Source organism: Drosophila arizonae, chromosome 2, assembly GCF_054131065.1.
Source record: "Drosophila arizonae isolate 15081-1271.41 chromosome 2, UAZ_ARI_1.0, whole genome shotgun sequence".
NCBI classification, from domain to species: domain Eukaryota; kingdom Metazoa; phylum Arthropoda; class Insecta; order Diptera; family Drosophilidae; genus Drosophila; species Drosophila arizonae.
This window is the reverse complement of record NC_142922.1, coordinates 11,508,892-11,530,587: the sequence shown is the minus strand read 5'-3', so window position 1 is coordinate 11,530,587 and position 21,696 is coordinate 11,508,892. Positions and strand designations below refer to the sequence as shown.

Sequence of the window (21,696 nt, the reverse complement as noted above, 5' to 3'; positions counted from 1 at the left end):
ACATGCGCTCTCTGTCTGCGCCGCTCTCACATGTCTCTCACATGCCATGCACAAGTAACTCACTCAACGCGTCTCCCTGTGACGTCACACTTTAGAAGGTATCTGTGTCTCTGACAAACATTTGTTGCTATAGACCAGATCCATTCGAATTTGTTTACTTGTATTAAGACATAGCTTTTGTGCTGCATATTAAGAATAAATTGATGGACGTTCTTGTAGCGCACATATACTTAACAATTGTGACGTCACTTCGGTACTCATTCATTTGAGTGTCGCGCCGCCGCCAAGCAGAATGCGCAACATTCTCTCTGCTTCATCGACGGTTAGTTTTAATCAGCTGTTTTCTTTGATTTTGTCACTTTAGTCAGATTTCAAATTCTTTATTTATGGTGGGCACAACAAAATTTAAATTCTAATGGCCAACGGAGCTCTATTAGCCCACACGCACCCTGCCGAAGCAGCGATTCTCCGTGCAATTGGTTAGTTTCATAATTTATTTGCCGCATGACGAGTTGCATAACGGTACAACTTCGAATGCACTGCAGCGTCTCCGATTCCAAACAGAACAATCACAGAAATTCCAAGGAATCAGCAAAATAATAATAACAACAAAATATCCAATAGAAATTCGATGCGGGAGAGGAACGCCTTTGGCTGCCAATCAGTCACTTATACAGTTATACAGCAATGCGAATGTATTTGAGCGCGCATCAATTAAACCACGCTCCGAATTGGCTGGCAATTAAAGCTTTCTAATTTTGTTCTGATACTGACGAATCTACTATGTATACTACTCTGTTGCAGCCGTGCCAGTGCCCGATCTAATGGATCAGATGTAGCATACACCGAGGTGTAATCTAATCTCAACATCAGCATATTGATCGTAAATTAATTAGTGAAGCCAGCTATATTTCTTGTGTATTTTTAACCCAACGCCATGACTGGAACTAACAATGTCGCCCATTCTGGAGCAGTATACGCGGTGCTCTCGACGCCAAACCACGCCGGAGCGGACAGCTACGATTTTGGCAGGTAAGAGTATTGCCTTTTTGTTTTTTATATATATTTACTGTAATGAAAACCTGTTTTAAGCGGCACACAAACATATATGTATGTATCAATATACATATGTACCAATTTGTATGTATGCAAGGCTGACCTCTGTTTAAAAATGTGCACGTATAAGTGTGTATAAATATACATGTATATAGGGAGATAAATTGCCTGTCTCACATTCATCTCGTCTAAGTTCTGTTTATGCCCGGCGTGACGTTGCATCCATAAAACAAATCAGTTGTTATCAGCTAATTTGAAATACGTGAATTTCCCAAGGAGGAACTCATCCACTTCAGTTTAAAAGCTGGAGACGCTCACGTTCCTAATATCACTGATTAGAGCTGATACGATTCTGTCGGTTTCCGAATAAACTTGTGGTTATAAAATCGATCTAGCACTAATTTAATAGAGCTATTATTAACATTAGTCGATATTGAAATTAATATACATACATATAAACATATTTTATAATCATTAGGATTATATTTGAACAGGGGTCAACAATCTAGGTCAGGTATACAAGTATAGTTAAAACGATCGATATAAAAAAATTATATATACAAGTACAACAGAGGTTAATGGTATAGTCAATATCGATTATAATTATAATGATACATATATTGTATACATTTGTATACCAATATATGTATGCTTGTATATTTACAGAAATCCCTTTTATGCCTATTACGCAATAAGCTTATAATATTTCAGCAGAGGTCAACAATCTTTTTAGTTTTACCTGTCTTGTACATTCAATTACACCCATATAAAAACGTCGCGTCAGTCTTCTAAAAAGTATATACATACGTTTGTACATATGTATGTACATATGTATATTCACCACAAAGCCATAAGTTTTCACTATCTTCAAGCTTAGCAAGCATGGGAAAGTGCAAATGGTAGCTACAACGAAGTTTTAATACACTTAATCTGAAATATTTTATATTAAAAACTAGATATCTTTTATATCTTTCTTCTAGTTCTTTCAATTCTTTGAGCAGCTATGTAATTCATAATAATAATTACAAGTAAACTCAATTCGTTAGGTCCTTTATACCCTTAGCCTATCCGTCGATACCCTTTCCATACCACGCATTGTGTAATTTATCAAATCGCAGCCCAGAGACCCGCTGGCCCCATTTACCTACATATATGTATAGTTGGAGCAAATTCTAAGCACATCCGAATTATAGAGTTACTATGTTGTAACCGCGTCTTATCTGAATAATTTACACACCATTCACAGATGCGCCACAGACGAGCCCAGTGAGCTGAGCGCTTTCTTCGACTGGCGCTTCATTAGCAAAAAGATGGAACATAAAAGCGGCGGCGTCTTCAAGAATCGCAATCTGATTGTCGATCTGCTGGCCATATGCTTCGGCATCGGCACCTGGCTGGGCGTCAATGGCACCTTTATACAGCTGCCGCTGCTGGTCAACGAGGCGCCCGAGGGCTGGAGTCTGCCGTCCTATCTGAGCGTCATGGTGCAGATAGGCAATCTGGGACCGCTGCTCTACACTGTGTACCAGAAGTTCTCGCCGTGGAAGCTCAATGATGGCTGGACCATTCATGCAGTCCTCATGATCGGCACACTGTCCTGCCTGTTCACCGCCTTTTTCTACAACCGTACGGCGAATCTGGCGGGCAGTGATCACAGCGTCGCTCTCTTCATACTGACCATCTTTACGGCGCTCAATGCGTGCACCAGCTCGGTACTCTTCATGCCCTACATGGGACGCTTCAAGGAGCAGTACATAATCACCTATTTCATTGGCGAGGGCCTCAGCGGCCTTCTGCCCAGCGTCACGGCTCTGGTGCAGGGCATCGGCGACAGCGGCAGCTGCGTGCTGGTCAACGAGACGGAGACGGGCGAGGGCGTCTATCAGAAAGTAACCGAACCGCCCTTGTTTGACACCAAGGTATTCTTCTTGATATTATTTGCCTTGATGGTGCTCAGCTATATTGGCTATACGCTGCTCAATCATCTGCCCCTGGCGCGGCACGAATATGCCCAGGTCACGGTTGGCAAGGGCAACAAGTATGAGTACGGGCAGGACGACAACCAGCCGCAGGTACTGAAGCTTAGCTCCTGCCAGTATGTTGGCCTGCTCTTGCTCATAGGCGCAATTTCTCTGTTCAGCAACGGGATGTTCCCTAGCATCAAATCCTATTCGAGTGCGCCGTATGGAACGCGCGCCTATCACCTCTCTGAAACGCTAAGTGCTATTGCCAATCCGGTGGCCTGCTTTCTGGCCATGTTCCTGTATGTGACATCCCTGCGCATGATCTATGTGCTTTCCGCGCTGGCAGCGCTGCTCACCAGCTATGTATTTACCACGGCGGTACTGAGTCCGTATCCACCGCTCTACGACGAGACCATCGGCACAGTATTGGTGGTATGTTTGCAGCACGTAATTTTAATCTAATCTTCCGATTGATATCCACTTTATCATGCGCTGCAGGTGACCGCATGGACGCTGCTAATCGGAGTAGTCAGCTACACCAAGCTGGGCATTACGACTGTGATGCGTGGTCAAGGCGGCCAGTCGTTGGTTTGGGTGGGCGCCATCACGCAGCTGGGCTCGGCCATCGGCGCCATCTCCATATTCTTCGCCATCAACTATACGCGGTTCTTTCAGGCCGCCGAATCGGATTGCTGATATCCTCATCTAGATGATTTTATTGTAAATAAGATTATCTATTTATAGATATAGAAACACTTTTATTTTTTACGGGAGCCTTGTCACAAGATTAGCAGATTTGAAACATTTACCACGTAATACAGAACTAAGTTTTTGATATATGATGTACGCCTATGCAATTACAAATTTAGACAATAACTTTAAATGCATCACTCGAGTTTGCTATCCTGGTCATCGGTGATTGGATCCATTTCACTGTCCACGTCACCTTCGTAGCCGGAATTCCAGTTGGAATTCGATGTGACGGATGTCACTTTGACTTCGTCCGCAGACTCAACATCCACGCTGCTGTTGTTGCTAAAGCACTGGGTAAAATTCTGAAGCATATCCTGTCCAATCACCGAGGCCTTGTTGAAGGCCTGTATCTTCTCCCGGAGACTGCGGCTATTGCTACTCACGCCCGCTTGACTGCTCTCCGACGATGCTTGGCTCCCGTCGGGGCAACCTTGGGCAATCTGGTCCAACATGCACTCGACCTTCTCGAACGACTCCTTGGCGCGCTTGTAGCACATCAGGCTGTCGCGCAGCAATTGGCTCTCGTGCAGTCGACGAAAGTCGGCGAGCAGATCGCGCAGCTCAATCGCCTCGATTGAGTTGTTGTCTGCTGTGTTCATGTTCTCAAACTCCATAATTAGGCGTTTGATTTTAGTAGGCGGCTGCTCGGGCTCTGACTGCGTCAATCCCAACGTTGTGGCCACATCACTCATCTCCTTGACTAAATTCACTGACGCCTGGATTAGGTCAGTGTGCTGCTGTACGGTCTGCTTAAGGCGTTCCCGCAGATTCCGCAGGTAAGTGCATATATGCTGCGTATTCTCTATATCAATTTCGAGCGGTAAAGCTTTAGAGGTCGAGGCAGAGTTTTTAATATGTATGTATATAGGGGTTTTTTTTTTATGTATCTGTATAACTTCATACCAATTAGTTCTTTATTATTTTCGAGGTTTTCCATTTAGTGTTTTTCTGTCTCTTAATACAAGGAATTTCATTCAAAAAAACATAAAACTTTAATTACATATAATTTACATTCTATTCTAAAAGAAACTGTGGGAATTTAATCAAATTTATAATTTTAAAATTGTTTAAAAATCATAGCAACCACGATTTATATTTAAAAATTGGAAAATATAAGACTTCTCTGAATGAATATTGGTATATTCAACTAGTTTATTAACATTACAGTAATATATTGTATAAGTGCACATACATACATACGTGTGTGTATTTAGTGTATTTTCTTTTTGTATTTATAAACCGAACTTGCATAGCTAATGCTTTCAACAAAATTATTAAAACATAACCACAAAATTCTACTTTTAAGCGTCGATGTATTCTGAGAAAAACAAATTTCGCTAGAATTCAATTCACATTAATCGAAAAATGTAACATTAGCTAACTTTGCCACTGAAGGGAAATTTGTCCAATTTGAAATTTGATAACAGTCGCGCTTCGTGCGTGTGCCTGGCACGCGCTCATCTCTAATTTACATTCAGCTCGGCGAACAGCTGTTTCGAGCTGCCTCTCGTATGCTTTCTGTTTTCATTTTGATTAAAGCATATTCCGATGATTAAACCAGTCGAGAGTCGCAGTCGCAGTGGTCGTCGTCGTCGTGAGAAAATCGTTGCGGGAGTTGAGCATTGAAAAAGTCAATCGAAACGCCATTTGATGTAAAGGGAAAAAAGCGAAGAAAATACCTTAAAGTCACGGAGCAAGCAAAAGAATAAACTGAACGATTTGAATAACATTTACAATAGCAGTGCGTGAAGAATTTCCCATATGAGTTTGCATATTTTTGCTGAAAAACTTTCAACGCCAACGCAGAAAATCTAAAAGCGACGGCGACGTCAGCAGCGACGTCGGCGTCCACAAAATGTATACAACACTGTTGCAACGACAGCGAATGTAAAGCCGAACACAGTTGATACTAGAACGACAGGGAGTTGTGGTGCATTGGTGCAGTGCAGCGGGAACTGGAGGGAGTGGAGCAGTGGAGCAGAACCTAAACGAGATTAACGAGAGCAAAGAAAACTGATTATCAATTGCAGCATGAGCTACCTGCGACAGGGCCCGGCTGCCAGCCTGAATTTGGATCATGCGTTGCGGTACCGCGAGCTGGATCATCCGCGTAGCAATCTGGAGGCCGGCATCTTCAGGCAGCGACTGCATGCTGCCGAGAATCTATACCAACGCAACCTGATGGCGCACTATGGCTGCGTCAATGCGCTCGAGTTTAGCCCGGGCGGTGAATACCTGGCGTCGGGTGAGTACCTACCTGTTGCTTTGTCGCCTAGGCGGTGCTAATTAGAGCTCTCACTTTCGTGCAGGCGGCGACGATAAGCGCGTGCTGCTCTGGAATGTTGACCAGGCGCTTGGCAATGTAACCGAGGACTTCCCAGCCGCCATGTACGGAGAGCACGCCAGCAACATATTTTGCCTGGGCTTCGACACGCTCAGCAAATACGTGTTCTCGGGTGGCAACGATGACCTGGTCATACAACACGACCTGTGCACGTAAGTGACTTTGGTATCCCATCCAGTTCACTCCTTAACCCACTCTTGTGGCCGTCGCTGTGTAGCGGCAAGAATCTTAATTACTTTTCACATGACGGGCCCGTCTATGGGCTCAGCGTGGACCGCACCAGCACCAATCTCTTCAGCGTGGCCACGGAGCACGGTGAGATCCTCGTCTACGACATGCGTGTGGGCAAAACAGAACCATTTATCGTTGCCAATTTCCGCACGCCCTTCAATGCGGTGGAGTTTCATCCGCTGAATGGCAACTATTTGGCCACCGCGAATGCCAGGCGAGGCGCACAGCTCTGGGACATGCGCAACAATACACAGTGAGTTGACTTGGCTGGCACTGGCCTTGACTCTAGGGATTATATTATATTATATATATAATGCTGTTCCTCTACTCCTCAAGGCCTTTTCGTCAGTATAACTACATCACAGAATCTCCAAGCTGCATGAGCGTGCGCTTCAATTGCAATGGAAGTCTGCTGCTCACTCTGCATCGTCGCTTGCCGCCCATATTATACAATCCAAGCTCATCCGACCCGTTGTGTTCGTTTTACCATGATGAGTACTTCAACTCCTGCACCATGAAGAGCTGCACCTTTGCGGGCCCCCACGACGAGCTGGTGGTCTCCGGTTCAGATAATTTCAATATGTTCATGTGGCGATTAGACGGAGTCAACTGTGAGTTTTGCATGACCTCTATTGAGCATAGGTAATAAAGTGGCCCCCTTTTTTGCATCCAGTGGAGAAGAAGAATCAGTGGATTGATACATCACCTGTTATCCTGACCGGTCATCGATCAATAGTTAATCAGGTGCGCTATAATCGGCAGCGCTGCTTGCTGGCCTCGTCGGGCGTGGAAAAGATTATCAAGGTGAGAGGAGGATTTGTCAAGTCTTATATACGAATAATTCAAGTTTTTCCTTCTCGTCTAGTTTTGGAGTCCATTTGCGCAGCAGGGCTGGGAGGGCGCATTGACGGAGCCCTCGGACACGCCCCATTGCACTCGCCCGCTCCATCGAAATGCCACGGATCATGTGTCCCAAGACTTCAGCATGCGCAATATGGAGGAGGATCAGGTGATGTTGGCATTTTTCGATACGTTGGTGCAGCGTGAGCTGGAAACCTGGACCAACAATAGCAGCAATGCGAACGCCATGGGCCAGCAGACCACCACGGCTAGCGACAGCTCCTCGCGCACCTCAACGGAACACAGTGGGAGCAGCACCCAGTCGGACGAGAGCGATGGCGACACGCCCAATGTCAGCGAGCTCAGCTGGCAGACCCATCCGAATCGCATTTTCTATTTGATAGCAAAAAAGCGGCGAGCCCTGCTGCAGCTGGCTGTCAAGGGCACCGGAGGTCAGCATCGAAATGTGGAGCAGCTGCTAGCTCGGCTGCTGGGCGAGCAGCGACAGGTGGCCACCCAAGCTCGCATCAGCGAATGGCTGGAGGAGACGCATCGATTGTTCGGCGATGACGAGCTACCCACCACATCGGCAGAGGCGGCTTCTCGGGAGCGCCTGCGTCGGGAGTCGATATCCCAGGCCACTAGCCGCAGCCCCCGCAAGCCGCCGGAACTTCGAATGAGTGAGTAAATCCAAGCAAGCTTCTTTATTTGTAGATCAACTCGAAACACCAAACAAATGCAGCGAGAATGCAGCCAATCGACAGGGCATAGAAGGCCAGTTGTACGTCCGTCAGGGTCAGTACTTTCCAGTTTGCCGCGCCCAGCTCGGCCAGGTACTCAGGATATTGGTGTATATTCCATTTGGCACGCTCCTTCATGTCGCTTATCCAGTGCTCCAACAGTCCCCCAGCCAAAAGCTGCAGCAGCACCTTATTGATGCCCTGAATGTAGGGCGATGGCTTCGGCAGCACGTAGCCAATGTGATAGGTCTTGGGGCATTCGGGTATCTTGTGCACCTTGTGAGTCATAATGTAGCGTCTGTCGGTCAGCTCGAGGCTGGCGGCGCGTGTCACGCCGGCGAATCCGCCAATCGTGGAGACCATGTTGATCAAGCGATCCTCACCCTCGCCCACCAGCTTCATCCTCTTGTTCAGCCGCTGATAGACCTGCGAATCGTGGCCATAAAACAGATCATCCCTGAACGCCGGATGCTTTATGTAGATGGGCAAATTTAGCTCGTCCAACTCGGCCAACGTATTGGGGTCTCGATAGTAGAGCGGCCGTATATACGCCGTGGCCAGACTGGACTCGAGCAGTGCTCCAAAAATCACGCTCACCAGGCACAGGGAGGCCAGGAAAATACGCTCTGAATAGTACGGCGGAAATTTGCCCACATTGACACGCACCCACACGACCCAGGTGTCAATGAAGATGCGCCAGGCCATGGAAATGTAGCGATCATTTGCCGAGTTGTCCTTCTGATCGCACAGGCGCTCGATGCCCAGGCCCAGATTCAAGCCCCGCAAACAGCACCAGACGAAGGTGCAAGCGAAGCCGACGACGAAAAAGCAGAGCCAGACATCCACACGTACGGCAAAGAGGGGCACAATGGACTGGGGAATGCGCTGGGCCTTCTGCACGAAGAGGCACAGGTCATCCATGTAGACGGCGGCGGTGAACTGGATCTGCGTCGTCAGATAATCCTTTATGAAGAAGCCGGCAAAGATGACGTCCAGCTCACGGCGATGGGCCCGACCCACGCCGCCAGTATACGAGCCATTGGGCAGTCGTCCACTGGATGGAGGCATATTAAATGAGGGACTACAAAAGCGAATCCTCCCATATACTCACCCGAAGAACTCGTCATCTGGCCACGCGTAGTTCAGCGTAAAGTTCAGGTGTTTGGCAACTGTCTCCGCCGCGATGGCATCTGGCCCGGTGACGCGTAAGACCTGTTCGGTGTCTCCATCTCCGAAAAGCGCGGAGTACACCGAATCGAAGATGTAGGCGCGCAATGGATAGCCATAGAGATTCGAGTAGATGCGCTCAAAGCTATGCTCATCCTCAGCGGGAACAACACTCTGCAGAAACGGATTGTAGAGTAGAACTCCTTGGCCTGCCAGCGGCACATAGTAGACTCGATTGTGGCCATGTCGCCGCCAGACTGTCTCCATGAATTGCTGCAAATTCTTTCGCTCCTCCCCTGTAAAGCCTTCGATTGCTAGGATATAGAAACCGCCGGGGTTGATGAACAACCTGAGGTACTGTTGCATTTGATATACATGGTTAAAGATATAGAAATGATGCAGTGCATCTTCTGAGTGCTGGTATACATCCACATCTTGTCCCACATGCACTCTCATTGCACTCCCCTGCTGTCTCAGTAGAAACTGCACAAAGTCCTGGTCCGCATCGCGCGGGCTTCTCAAGTGCAGCTCCAAGGTGCCGTCCAGATGGCTGAGCAGGGGCTCAAAGATTTGCGCATAGTTATCCAAGCTGCCATTGTGCTGGCCAATTGTTAGAGTCGCTGTTGCCACCAGGATAAACATCATTAACTCTGCTGTCAGCGGCATTGTGAACGCAACTGAACTGTTTGGCCAGCGGCAGCGGCAGCTCAATCGCTGCAGGCAGGACAATGGCTTTGTGGGCAAACAATGAGGCGTTGACACCTGGGCTGGCGTATTTGTTTGCCAACCGTCAGCAACTTGACAGCTGACTCTATGCTCGCTGGCTAACAATGGTGCCCTGACCACGCCCACACCCACGCGGCGATACCCCCAATTATTGGCAAGTGTCGAGCCATTATTAGCCCAAGCGGAGTCAAGCCTCCGATTTATGTGTACATTTCTCTCTCTTGCATGACTTGGTCAAGTAGTCGCCACCAAAATAAATTTCTATTTCTCTCCACAGTTGGCTCCCTGCAGGCCAATTTCGAGCAGCTGGAGCGTAAGCGTAAGCTGATGCGGCTGCGATTCGCTGCCATCAAGCGGAGGCGCAAAGTGCGACGTCCGCGCCGTGGCAGACAGGAGAATGACAATGCCTTGTCCTATGATACGGAATGGCTGGACGATGATGATGATGACGATGATGAGATTGATAATGATAACGAGGTGGAGATCAATCATGAGAATATGGGCGAGGACAACAACACCAACAGCAGCAGCGACGACACATCCAACACATCAATGGAAGCACAATTGTCTCAAGCTCCGAGCACCTCAAACTCGCTTCAATTCGGTCTGGAACCAAACGAGGCTAACAACAACAGTCCACCGGCTGCCGCAACCAGCAACAAGAAGAGGAATGGCCTCATGACTGGCGCATGCTACCCGGAGACGACAACCTCCTCCAATTCCTCTTCGAACCAGACGAATATTTAAACACATCCGGGAAGCTTTTTCCCAGAGGTTTCCTAGACTATTTACAGCTGGTAAGCCGAAAAAAAGAGAGAGAATGGAGCGTTTATCGTAAATCAATGGATTGCAACAAACTCTTCAAATACAATGGACTAGTATATATATTAAGCTCTACAAGTAGAAAGTTGAACTTTGATCATTGGGCTGAACCAAATCGCCCACTATGGCTACGATTGTGTTATTAAATAATTTAGAGTGTACATTACTTGGCATAGAATTAGCCATGCACCGATACTTCTGATAAGAAAGGAATCCTAAACTCATTATTTCATTCAAAAACTGTTGCACTTTGGTTGTATCAAGTTAATGTGAAGTTTATAGAAAATTTTATATTTTATTATTTTTAATATTTGTTTGGAAAAGGTTTGCAGTTTTTCAAAAACTTTATTTTAATTTCAAAATTTATTTTATTTTAATTAAAGAAAAAATTATCAATGGAATTCTTTTAATTTTTTGATCTCTGAAACAAAACTAATGCAACAAAAACAAGAAGTAATGAAACTTTGACAACATTCTGAGTATAATTTTTCATGTATTCATTAGATGTAAGCACAAAACAAAAATAAAACTTACAAAATAGCAAATACAAGTTTTTTTTTTGTTCATCAAAACTTGCAAATTAAATTTGAATGTTAAATGTGATTGAAAGTAAAACACAGATGTCTTAATCAAACAAAACAAACTTAAATAATAATGTGTGAGCAATGGAGAAATAAAAATTTGCTATGAATGCCAACCGATCTAACAACATAATATGAAAAGATCAATAACATATAACTGTAAATGTTTTATAATAGATGGTAATTACTACTCAAAGAATTGGGCACGCATCGAAACGAATGTTCATGAATAAACATGCATGTGTCTATGTATGAGACTATTCACTCAATACATATGGTAAACGGTTCTGAGGATAAGAAGTTTGCAAGTTTTCGGTTTTCATTTTATTGAATGCTAAAATCTGTGAACTCTGTGTGTTTGTCTACAATAATTATGCGTAATATTAATAATAAATTCTTAAAAGTAATTAAATGCTATTTTCTATATTTTGCGATTCGAACAATCATGCTGAAATGCAGACAGGCAATTCATGTAAATAAGAAACATAAAATACACTTACATAGGCTGAATAGCCGGCGTGTGCTTTATCATGCGGCTGATTATGTTTTAAGTCTTAAACTGATTAATGGTAAGCTAAAAATACTGTCTAATAATGTACGCTGGCTTGATCAAATTCTGTAGCCTACATCTAATGAATTAATTTACACGTTAGATCCCTCAAGATCTTAGCAATCGGCTCAACATATGCCGTCGGCATTCATGTCACTGGGTCTGAACGGCAGTAAGAGATCCTTGCAGCGAGTCATTACAAAACGCTCCAGTTTGCAGCCAGCGCTGAAGAGGAAATGAAGATATTAATATCATGAAGGATTTGTATTTAAATATATAATTTAAGGCGTGGACGGCTACTCACTCGTATATCTCATTGCCCTCTACATTATAAAGATCGCAGTTTTTGAACACCAGCTGAATGTCGTTAAGCAATTCCTCGTTTAATTGATATTCACCCATATTTAGCTTGGACTTGATCTTGGCCAGATCCATGGGCGTCTTAATTATCTTATGGTAGTCTGGGACTTCGGAGGGCAGCACTGGTCGCAGGAAAGGCCACGCCGCCTGGTGCTTCATTGTCTGCTCCAGCAGATCGTATAAGGCGGCGCTGTTTAGTGGCAGATTGTCATTGGCGCGTCGGCCCGAACGACGATTGTTGTTGTTGGTACTGGTGTTGTTGTTATTATTGTTGTTCGATGACTTGTCTAGCGAAATCCGGAGCGAGTTGCGTGAGGAACGAGAACGTTTGGCTTGCGGCTCCTCATGATCCTCACTATCATCGGCATCGCCATCAGCTGTAAGAGATATGTTCATAAATATAATATATTATTACTATACTAGGCTTATCCATGACAGTACCATGACTGGGACGACGTCGGGTACGCGATGTTTCGTTTCCTTTGCACTTTTTGCAGACAAAGTCTGTGCGGGGCTGACGCTTTAGCTTGACACATTCCAGATGATACCACTCGGAGCAGCGTGAACAGCACACTTCGCAGCCATCGTAGAAGCAGATCTGGCAAACCGCCTCTTCCTCGCTGTGGACAGAAAGATGGGTTAATTAAATAGGTCCTCAACACCCTCTCTATATCTACGCTAGAACATACGTTTGTTCTTCATCGTTTTCTTCTTCTGTGTCATTCTCATCTGCTTCCACAGACGAATCATTTTCGGCCTCCTCGTCCTCATTATTCTCGAGTGCATCTTCGATTTCTTTGGATTTTAGTCGCCGGCTACTGCGACGTCCGCTAGAGCGCACAGCCACTTTCGCTTTAGCCTTGGCGGACGTTGAAGAAGCCACGCTTTCCGGATCGTCACTGAGTTCAGTTTCTTCAATGTTCTCTTCTTCGTCGTCCTCGTTGCCGTCGTCCTCATCATTATCGGCAACACCTTCATCGACATCCTCATCCACCTCGTCCACAATGAACTTGCGCTTCTTTCTCGGCACGCGCTTATTTTGCTCCTGCTGCTTGTCATCTGTGGCATTCGTCAGGCCCAGATTCTTGACGCAGGTGTGGCAATACCAGTTGCCCTCCGGCACTGTGCGCATCTTTGGCTTCATGCAGAACATGTGAGTGCCGCCGTTGCATTGGTCGCAGAGCAGCATCTTCTCCGGGTCGGTTCGGCGCCGGCACACCTTGCACAGCGACTTGCTCGTGGAATGGTTCCACAGTATGGAATCGTGCAGAATGCTCAGATGTAGGAATATCTGCGAATAGCTGGTGCTCTCCATCAGAGATATTTCCCACTGATACAAATTGAGCTCGCTGATGAACTTCTGGTGCTCCAGCTTGGCGTCTTGGCGTTTCTTGGTCACGCCGAATGGCTCCTTTAGGAAACGACGCCCGATTGCCTGTTCCACTTGCAGCAGGGCACTGGCTAGATTTCGCACCTGGGTTTGCTGGGCCTGGGCTTCTGCGGAGGATGAGTCTTCGCCATCGAGAAGACATTGTCCCGGATCGGTGAACTTGCCATATCTCTTCTTTGTATATTGACTATGGGCATCCTTAATATCATCATCATGATCATAGTAATCCTCGTGCGATTCGTTGTCCGAGTCCACCTCCCCCGTCTCGCTGGAGATCTGACCAGGCCCCCACTGGAGCTTCGTCTGAGCATCAAAGTTATCTTCCAGCAATTGCTGTCGCCATCGCTCCATATCCTTGACCTTCAGTTTGCCCAGGTCGCCGGTGTAGATGTCCGTCTCCAACTGCAGAATACAATCCACGAGATGCAGACGCAACACCTCGTTGAGGTCTGTGCCCTCGGGCAGTCCAAAATTAGCCTGGTTGTATTTTCGCTGCGTCTCCGAGTGCATGGCGTTCATGAACTTGCTTCGCTTCTTGTCAGTGTCCAGAGTGAGAAGGTCCAGCGGGCAGTTCTTCACATGCTGCTCGATTAGCGAGCGCATCTGGGTGAGCTCTTCGAGCAGCTCTGACTCCCGCCACCCAAGTGGATTCAGGGATCTGAGCAATGCATCGATCTCTTCCGGCTGATATATGTACGACCAAACCTTTCGTTGTGGATGCTGCTCGCTGTGGACAATGCAGTTGGAGATATCGCCACTGCACATGAGCAGCTCGAATTGTGTGGGCGGGGCCTGCTCCTCATCTTCTCCGCCACCGATTTCCATGCTCTCCGCCGATGAACCCGGCCCGTGGCCATTGAGCCGATTCTCCTGGTTCTCTTTGTTCTCCAGGGACTGCTTGCTGTTGGGTTTGCGTCTCTTCTTATCATCGTCGCTATAAAGTTTCACCAGATAGATGCGCAAATCCTTACGCACCTTTGGCAGCTGCGCCTGTTTGCGCAGCTCGGCAGGCGACTTATTCACCGGCGGCTGGGCCAAGCACGTGTCCATCATGGTATCGGGCATATGCTCTATGAAAATGCCCGGCATGGACTCCAGCACATAGTACTTGCGGTAGCACCGATCCGTACCCAGATATATCAAGAAGTTAAACAGCTCCGAGTGGAGTTTGAGCACCTGATACTCATGCTTGCGCTGCTCCCGATCCGACTGCGCTGTCAAGTCGGCTATGCGTCGATTCAGCTGATCCACCAGCGCCTGTTTCTTCTCCGCATCCTGCTTGATGTCGTCCGAGATGCACTGCTGATTGTGCTCGTTGGTGAGCTTGCGTTTGGCCATCTCGACGGCGGCCAGACGCTTGTTCTCCGTAATGACGAGGGCGCGCAATTCGCTTTTTGCCTTCGCCGTACGCTCCATGCGCTCCTCGATGACGTTGATAGTGCCGGAGTAGGTCAAGATCTGCGCCATCAAGCAGTTGATCACACGCATAATATCCACAAAGTCGAGCTGACCAATCGATTGCGTTCTGAGGGCGCGCAGAATGTGAGCGTGTTTCAAACGCAAGTGGAGACCTGGATCCTCGATCGAGGAATACCCATTGCGGTACATAATCCGCCACTTTTCGGGCCTGTCCTGCACGAACGCTCCGGAGGCCAACAGATGCAGGCGCAGAACCTCGCTCAGGGTGAGCGCGTCCATTGGCAGCTCGTTCAGATTGAAGGAGAAGTGTCGCTTACAATAGTGCTGCGTGTGCGAGGCATTCGACATGCTGATGTAGGGCTCCCGCGTAAAGGGCTTTCGCCCCACCGAGTACCTAACCGGGCACTCCTCCTCCTCCTCCTTCTGCAGATCAAAGATTGTGCCCAGCAGTACGAGCAGTATATCAGAGAGTGGACCAGCCACCTCGCGGGCGCTAAACGCGCGCGACATCTCGTAGAAGCTCAGATTCTGGCGGAAGACCTCTACGCCGGAGAGCAGTCCGCGATAGGTGTGCATAAATTCGCGTAACATAAATGCATCACCCAGAAGATGATCTGGTAAGATTGTGATAATTGGATGATATGTGGGCAACACGGACTGATCGCTGCGCTCCAGGTCGTCTGTCTTAGCCGTCAGTTCGTGGCATTCTTGGTCCACACGCAACATCAGTTCAGCCTTTTTCTCCGCCTTCTTTCGCTCCATCTCCGCACATTTGGCTATCTTCTCGAGTCGCACCCGTTCCATTTCCTCGGCCAGCAGTTTAGCTCGGACTTCGGCGCTCTCTTTGCTCTTGGCTGTCGACTCCTCTCCCTTAACTATGTATTTGTTCAACGTTGATTGTTTTTTGGTATCCTTAGCCTCGGGTCGTTTGATTTTTGCCGGCGAATAGCGCGGCATTTTGCCGATAAATATTTTGGAAAAGTGCGCACTCGGGTCGGTCACATATTGTTTGTAGGTCTCGGGTTTAGGGCGCAGTATTCCATCCACACGGACTACGTTGTTTTTGATGAACATGGCCAAGTTCTCTTGATTAAACTCAGCGCGCTGACGTCGCAGTTGATCAAAGGGTGCGCTAATCTCTTCCCCATTGGGCGCACGCAAACGATATTCCAGCTGCTCGGTGTCCTCATATATACCATTGCCCGGCTCCGGCATATGCTCGCCTGCCTTAATGCCCACCACTTTGAAAACGGCATTTTTCCTGGTCGTAACGGTCACTTCTTCATTGAGAAAGAAGCGTTTGCGCAGAAACTTGGACACCATTATATTGAGCGTCTTTACGGCCGACTGACGAGCATGCTCGATGACCAGCAGCACTGGAGCACGCAGACTCTGTTTAAACTGTTCCATCTTCTTGCGTGCCACCCTTTCGCTCTTGACCGCCTCCTCGTAGGTGAGCCCATCCTTGCCAGTGGCTTCGCACTGCCAAACCGTCGAGTTAATGGCCATAACATGTCGGAAATAGTTTCTATAAATGTTAAATATGTCATGTTAATGTTAATTCCTTAATTTTATTTTCAAATTAAAGGTTTTTTAATAGCCCGAGGATTATAAGCCTAAACTTTGAAATCGCTATATATATATATTATGATAGTATCGCCTTCATATGTGTGTATATATCTTCATAAAATGATATTTTCAAACTAATTTTAATTGTAATTAATTATATCTTGAAAATTGTTAAATTTGATTAAGCAATATTATTCTTAAATATATAATAATTCAATAATAATAGACTTTAAAGACTTATTCAAATCAAATTTGGTTACTTTACTGCTCAATCGGCACTTCTATTTTTTATTATCAGGTAAATTTCACCTATATAATCATTGTAGCTTCAGTTTGAAATATTCTTTACAATGCTATATCAACACTTTCAGTTAATACAACAACAAGAATATGCATGTAGAACAGTAAGTTACATTCATAGAATAAAACTAAACCCTATCAACAATAATAATATATCAACAATAATAATATATATGCATATAACAGTAAGCTACTTTCAGTTTGTATTTGAAAAGAAATGTGTGAAAGGTGGCAACGCTGCTCATAGCAGCTGGGTATGTAATTCGCGCGCTTTCCACTGCCCGCCTTGCCTACCACCTTTTCCACACAGGCGAAATCTCTCTGCCTTTGCATGTATCGCTTGGTCGAAGCATGCGTTCATCAGCTACTCTTTGTTGTATACTTTAGCGCGTGGTTTGCTTTGTCATGGCTATCCTGCTGCAGCATACAGCATACAGCTTTTGATAAAAGGCAAATACAAATTGGAGCCAAGGCATTCGAGACTTACTCATAATCACGGAATATGCGTTTGGTAATATAGCAGCAGAAGACCAAGTCGTTGTCGTGGAATGTTTCATTTTTGCCCTCTGTTTGATTGAGATCGAAACCGTCGCGTTTGCAAATCGGCATATTTGCTTATTTCTTGCAGAGCTCGTTAAATTTGTTACTATACTCGTGGGCAAAACTTTGTAAACGCGCGCAAAGGAGCACTGCAGAAGCCACAGTCTGAGAGAAGCACAGACACTTGCCAATAAAGGCGCCCAATTTTATTGCAAGCAGTCAAAAATAGCCGTTATTATGATGCACGTTATTATATGAATTCAATTAACAACTGCAGTATGCCACTCTTGCTGCTCTTTACACTCGCATTTATAGGCGTTGGTACTATATTAACAGTTATTTTCCTTAAAAATATAATTTTCACGCGCGCCTCGCGAATTTCGCTTGGCGTTTGAGATGCTAATGGCACTTCGGTCTGTTACTATCGATAAATAGTATGTAAACAAGCACAAGCATTGACTCCATCTACCGATAGTTTGCGCGCGACTTTCGCTAAGTGCTGGAAAACGCAAACTTAAAATAAAATATGATTGAGTTCGCTAATTTCCATTTTTTCAGCATTGCATTATTCTATTTAGCGACTCTTAAACGCCTCACAATAACTGTTTCGACATAATGGATTATATATGGAGTAAATATCATAATAAACACTCTGTTGTCAACTTCTCTCTTGATCTATGGAGATATCGATGCTCCTATATATCGATAAGACATCAAAAACTCTACTGCAAAACGGAATAAAAGAACCACACACAAAAAAAGTTTGCGGAAAAGGAAAAGTGCATATGACTGACTAAAAATAATACGAGAAGGCGGCATAATAGATAGCAATGTGCACAAACGAACAGTGTAAAACGAAAAACATGCGCTACTGCGTATGACGGCTATAATAAGTTTTCATCTATCTAAATAGGTAGGCCTCTGCCTCTAGCTCAGCCTCACTGGCGCAACGAGCAGGCTGCTTCATATCATTCTTTCGCTGTCTTCCTCTTCGCTTCGTGCGACACAAGCAACAGCAGTAACACACAGCAGAACGATATTTTTGTCGAGGGGCAAAAACTGTACGCGCTCTGTGTTGTGTTGTCTTCTTGTGTGCGCTTGTGTGTGTGTTAGTTTGTGTGTGAGTGTGTATGCAAGTGCGAGTGTGGGAGCAGGAAGGCGCAGCGCGGCGACCGAATAATGTACAAAAGTTTAATGTCTCGTTTTGTTTCTACTTATGCAAATTGCAGTCTGTTTTCCGTTTCTGTATCTTAGTGTGCGTGCGCTGCTACGGACTTGCCTTAGCGTAATTTATTAACTCGACGAATTCCCACCCATCCCCTGCGTTTTGTGTGGCAACCCAAACGGAATCTAAGCCCTAAATGATAATGGTTCGCAGACGCGCACGGCCCGTCAAGGAGGCAGCCCTAGTGGTGGTTACCTCTGACAGGGTCGCATCAAATTCCGATTCAGCGCTGGCCCTGCCATTCAATGGCGAGCCAATCAGCGCAGTGGCCGCGGCAGCAACCAATAATCTACTGGATGATCAATATTTTGCGAGCCCCAAGCGAAAAGACTGTCGCCTCATGAAGGCACACGAAAATCTCAGCAAAGACAAAAACGGCAAGGCCAATGGCGGTAACTCAACCAAGTCTGAAACTGACCGTATAATTGGTAAGTTATTTGAGGTTAATTTTCAGCACACTTACACTCAGCCCCCTTCACTTCCCCTGCCTTCTCTCCCATAGGTGTTCAATTGGCAACGCGCTCTCAAACACGGACGATTGAGAACTTTTTTAAAGCAAGTGCAGCTGCAAAAAACAAGAAAAAAAATGGAGCTTTATCAGAGACAAGTGTTGGCAAAGAAACAATAGCAGAGAAAAAGACAATAACTTTAATAGATGAACTGGAAGTGGATGAGGAGGAGGAGCTGCTCCTGTACGATCAACACTCCATAGCCTCGCCCTCGACCAGCACCAGCTCTCCAGCATATCAAAACGATGATCTTGAGGTTGAAAACAGCTATGACCCGGGCTGTAATTACACGCCCACAGACATAGACACACACATTCAAATAGACGCACACACACAGACAGAGACAGGCATACCAACAGATACACACACACAGACAGAGCAACGAGCCGAGTCACCTACGAACACGACTGCCTTTCAGACGCATCGCTCGGCGCTGCGTGACAGTCACAGCTCGTCACATAGCAGCAGCAGCGCTGCCACTTCCGATAATATATTTCTGCAGGAGCCGGTGCTGACGCTGGACATTGATCGCACGCCCACCAAGGCCTCCAGCATTCGCATTAACAAAAGCTTTGAGCTGGCCAATGCCGTGTTCTCATCGCCGCCTTCTGTGCTGAGTGCTTGCGTGCTCAACGGTCGCTTCAATCAAATTGTTACGCTGAATGGGCACGGGCACGGGCACGGGGAGGAGGTAGAGCACGAACAAAAACAGCATCAGATGCAACAGCCGCTGGGCGGCTACGAGTTGGACCAACATGACAGCAGTTCCTGCGACAGTGGAGTCGCCTGCAGCCTGACGACAGGCACATCGCCTGCGGTGGCGGCCAACAGACGACGCAAACCCGCTACGCCACACCGCATATTGTGCCCCTCGCCCATCAAGACAATGCCTCGCGATACGGCGTTAGTGAAGGGCGAGACTCTGTCGCCTCGAAAGTCGCCGCGCAAATTACAAATGCAGCTGGCCGCAAGCGGCGCGTCAAAGTCGCGACGAAGACTGAATCAGCCAAAGCCACAAGCGCCTTACCAACAGCAGCAGCAGCAACAGCAGCACAACCACATCTCTAATGAAGATGTAGTTTTGGTGGACGATGAGGACGAGGAGGATGATGTGCACGCTCTGCTCAAGGCTGCGGAGGAGCGTGAAAATCTGAACAAAACCAAGGCAATGCTCAAATCGGCTGCCGTCACAGCGACAGCAGCAGCCAAACCAAAGGCATCATCTACCAAACCAGCTAAGGCCAAAACAATGGCAGCCAAATCCGTGCCCCTGGCAGCTACCAACGGCAACCGCGAGATGACTGAGTTCTTTCCGGTGCGACGTAGCGTGCGCAAAACCAAAACAGCCGTCAAAGAGGAAATGATGCGTAATCTGGAGCAGGCTGTGCTCGAGGAGCGCTGCGATGGTCTACAGGTACGCCATTTTATGGGCAAGGGGCGCGGCGTTGTCGCAATACGTCGCTTCAAGCGTAACGAGTTCGTCGTCGAATATGTGGGTGATCTCATTTCGATCAGCGAGGCCACCGAGCGCGAGCGCCGCTATGCGCTCGACGAGAATGCTGGCTGCTACATGTACTACTTTAAGCATAAGAACCAGCAGTACTGCATCGATGCCACCATTGACACCGGCAAGCTGGGCCGCCTCATCAATCACTCGCGCAACGGTAATCTTGTGACCAAGGTGGTTGTTATCAAGCAACGGCCACATCTGGTGCTTCTGGCCAAGGACGACATTGAGATCGGCGAGGAACTGACTTATGACTATGGCGATCGTTCCAAGGAATCGCTGCTGCATCATCCATGGCTGGCATTCTGAGCTTTGATACGGCAACTGTCATTACCTAATTATACATATATATATATATATATACATATAGCATAGTAATTCTTTAAAGAACAATGAGAAAATATTTAAAAAACACAAAGAAAACTGTTAGTGCAAAATATCGTAAAGGATAGAGAGCATCATCAACATATTTTTGGATCTGTTAGCGTTTTTCCTTTATGTTAAGGCATCGATTATGAAACTGTTGAACATTTAGATGAAGTTGAAGCGATTGAAGCTGATGATTATAACATTAACATTGCATTCACATTTATAATGAAAACGTACACACTATTTATTAGGACTAGAATACATATACATAAATATATTGCTAATTAATATGTACTATTACTGCCATAGTGCTATCTAAATACACCCTATGCACCTCGCTCGCCACTCCCAATCCAAAAGAAGAAACAACAAATCCTGACTAGATATTTATAAATACGTATATAATTATTATTGCATCAACATCTATTAACACAAGCACACACATCTGACGAGGCTTCCTGTAGCGTCCAATAGCAGAGTCCTACTTACTGAGAGGGCGTCTTACTGAGATGCATCTCCCAATGAGCTTCCTTAAGCAGGTTTCATGTACTCCATTACGTCTCGCAGCAAGTCTCCTAGAAAGAAACATGAATCTAATTATATATGCCGCTGCCCCGTCCCCCGAAACTTAATTGATAAGTCTAACGCAAAATTGTATTGCAGCAAACTTGGTTCAAATAAACGTAAATTGTTTTTTTTTTTCCTTCAATTACTATATATATAACATATTTTTT

The 21,696-nt window shown here is 46.2% G+C and overlaps 6 protein-coding genes across 8 annotated transcripts; 3 read left to right on the top strand and 3 right to left on the bottom strand.

Annotated features, from left to right (window-relative positions):
* Positions 1-182: 182 nt before the first annotated feature.
* Rift (Riboflavin transporter) lies at positions 183-3,903 on the top strand. Of its 3 annotated transcripts, none has more exons than XM_089462148.1 (4): positions 183-322; positions 805-1,032; positions 2,303-3,452; positions 3,519-3,903. In XM_089462148.1, the coding sequence occupies exons 2-4, from the start codon at positions 938-940 to the stop codon at positions 3,714-3,716; spliced, it is 1,443 nt and encodes a 480-aa protein (XP_089318274.1). In that variant the 5' UTR covers positions 183-322; positions 805-937; the 3' UTR covers positions 3,717-3,903. The 3 variants fall into 3 exon arrangements, with proteins under 3 accessions (XP_089318274.1, XP_017855987.1, XP_089318273.1); XM_018000498.2 differs by lacking the exon at positions 183-322 and adding an exon at positions 329-479; XM_089462147.1 differs by lacking the exon at positions 183-322 and adding an exon at positions 329-479 and having other exon boundaries at positions 546-1,032.
* On the bottom strand, positions 3,758-5,341 carry LOC108608889 (uncharacterized). The gene is made up of 2 exons (XM_018000499.2): positions 4,677-5,341; positions 3,758-4,599 (listed from the first exon to the last, which is right to left on the bottom strand). The coding sequence occupies exons 1-2, from the start codon at positions 4,708-4,710 to the stop codon at positions 3,908-3,910; spliced, it is 726 nt and encodes a 241-aa protein (XP_017855988.1). The 5' UTR covers positions 4,711-5,341; the 3' UTR covers positions 3,758-3,907.
* Positions 5,342-5,804: 463 nt separating this feature from the next.
* On the top strand, positions 5,805-11,044 carry LOC108609030 (DDB1- and CUL4-associated factor 5). Its single transcript, XM_089462142.1, has 7 exons — positions 5,805-6,018; positions 6,083-6,269; positions 6,335-6,601; positions 6,685-6,959; positions 7,022-7,152; positions 7,214-7,868; positions 10,099-11,044. The coding sequence occupies exons 1-7, from the start codon at positions 5,805-5,807 to the stop codon at positions 10,566-10,568; spliced, it is 2,199 nt and encodes a 732-aa protein (XP_089318268.1). The 3' UTR covers positions 10,569-11,044.
* On the bottom strand, positions 7,386-10,099 carry Ir100a (Ionotropic receptor 100a). Its single transcript, XM_018000704.2, has 2 exons — positions 9,040-10,099; positions 7,386-8,982 (listed from the first exon to the last, which is right to left on the bottom strand). Exons 1-2 carry the CDS (start codon positions 9,759-9,761, stop codon positions 7,893-7,895), a joined length of 1,812 nt encoding a protein of 603 aa, XP_017856193.1. The 5' UTR covers positions 9,762-10,099; the 3' UTR covers positions 7,386-7,892.
* Positions 11,045-11,533: 489 nt separating the features above from the next.
* Positions 11,534-17,783, bottom strand: Acf (ATP-dependent chromatin assembly factor large subunit). Its single transcript, XM_018018222.2, has 5 exons — positions 17,300-17,783; positions 12,824-16,471; positions 12,576-12,754; positions 12,079-12,511; positions 11,534-11,999 (listed from the first exon to the last, which is right to left on the bottom strand). Exons 1-5 carry the CDS (start codon positions 17,419-17,421, stop codon positions 11,903-11,905), a joined length of 4,479 nt encoding a protein of 1,492 aa, XP_017873711.1. The 5' UTR covers positions 17,422-17,783; the 3' UTR covers positions 11,534-11,902.
* Positions 17,784-18,713: 930 nt separating this feature from the next.
* Positions 18,714-21,679, top strand: Set8 (SET domain containing 8). The gene is made up of 2 exons (XM_018018228.2): positions 18,714-19,005; positions 19,080-21,679. The coding sequence occupies exons 1-2, from the start codon at positions 18,714-18,716 to the stop codon at positions 20,900-20,902; spliced, it is 2,115 nt and encodes a 704-aa protein (XP_017873717.1). The 3' UTR covers positions 20,903-21,679.
* The last annotated feature ends 17 nt before the right edge of the window (positions 21,680-21,696 follow it).

What these genes read in the sequence shown, in the direction of transcription:
- Acf (XM_018018222.2), bottom strand. Translation starts at nt 17,421, where the DNA reads ATGCCGATTTGCAAACGCGACGGTTTCGATCTCAATCAAACAGAGGGC. An exon ending in GAAAACGATGAAGAACAAAC is followed by an intron (nt 12,755 to 12,823) that starts GTATGTTCTAGC and finishes TTCTGTCCACAG; the next exon opens with CGAGGAAGAGGCGGTTTGCC. An exon ending in GAGGGCAATGAGATATACGA is followed by an intron (nt 12,000 to 12,078) that starts GTGAGTAGCCGT and finishes TTTCCTCTTCAG; the next exon opens with CGCTGGCTGCAAACTGGAGC.
- LOC108609030 (XM_089462142.1), top strand. Translation starts at nt 5,805, where the DNA reads ATGAGCTACCTGCGACAGGGCCCGGCTGCCAGCCTGAATTTGGATCAT. An exon ending in GCGATTAGACGGAGTCAACT is followed by an intron (nt 6,960 to 7,021) that starts GTGAGTTTTGCA and finishes TTTTGCATCCAG; the next exon opens with TGGAGAAGAAGAATCAGTGG. An exon ending in GCCGCCGGAACTTCGAATGA is followed by an intron (nt 7,869 to 10,098) that starts GTGAGTAAATCC and finishes TTCTCTCCACAG; the next exon opens with TTGGCTCCCTGCAGGCCAAT.
- Set8 (XM_018018228.2), top strand. Translation starts at nt 18,714, where the DNA reads ATGATAATGGTTCGCAGACGCGCACGGCCCGTCAAGGAGGCAGCCCTA. An exon ending in TGAAACTGACCGTATAATTG is followed by an intron (nt 19,006 to 19,079) that starts GTAAGTTATTTG and finishes TCTCTCCCATAG; the next exon opens with GTGTTCAATTGGCAACGCGC.
- Rift (XM_089462148.1), top strand. Translation starts at nt 938, where the DNA reads ATGACTGGAACTAACAATGTCGCCCATTCTGGAGCAGTATACGCGGTG. An exon ending in GACAGCTACGATTTTGGCAG is followed by an intron (nt 1,033 to 2,302) that starts GTAAGAGTATTG and finishes CACCATTCACAG; the next exon opens with ATGCGCCACAGACGAGCCCA. An exon ending in CCATCGGCACAGTATTGGTG is followed by an intron (nt 3,453 to 3,518) that starts GTATGTTTGCAG and finishes CATGCGCTGCAG; the next exon opens with GTGACCGCATGGACGCTGCT.
- LOC108608889 (XM_018000499.2), bottom strand. Translation starts at nt 4,710, where the DNA reads ATGGAAAACCTCGAAAATAATAAAGAACTAATTG. An exon ending in AAATAATAAAGAACTAATTG is followed by an intron (nt 4,600 to 4,676) that starts GTATGAAGTTAT and finishes CGACCTCTAAAG; the next exon opens with CTTTACCGCTCGAAATTGAT.
- Ir100a (XM_018000704.2), bottom strand. Translation starts at nt 9,761, where the DNA reads ATGCCGCTGACAGCAGAGTTAATGATGTTTATCCTGGTGGCAACAGCG. An exon ending in CCAGATGACGAGTTCTTCGG is followed by an intron (nt 8,983 to 9,039) that starts GTGAGTATATGG and finishes GCCTCCATCCAG; the next exon opens with TGGACGACTGCCCAATGGCT.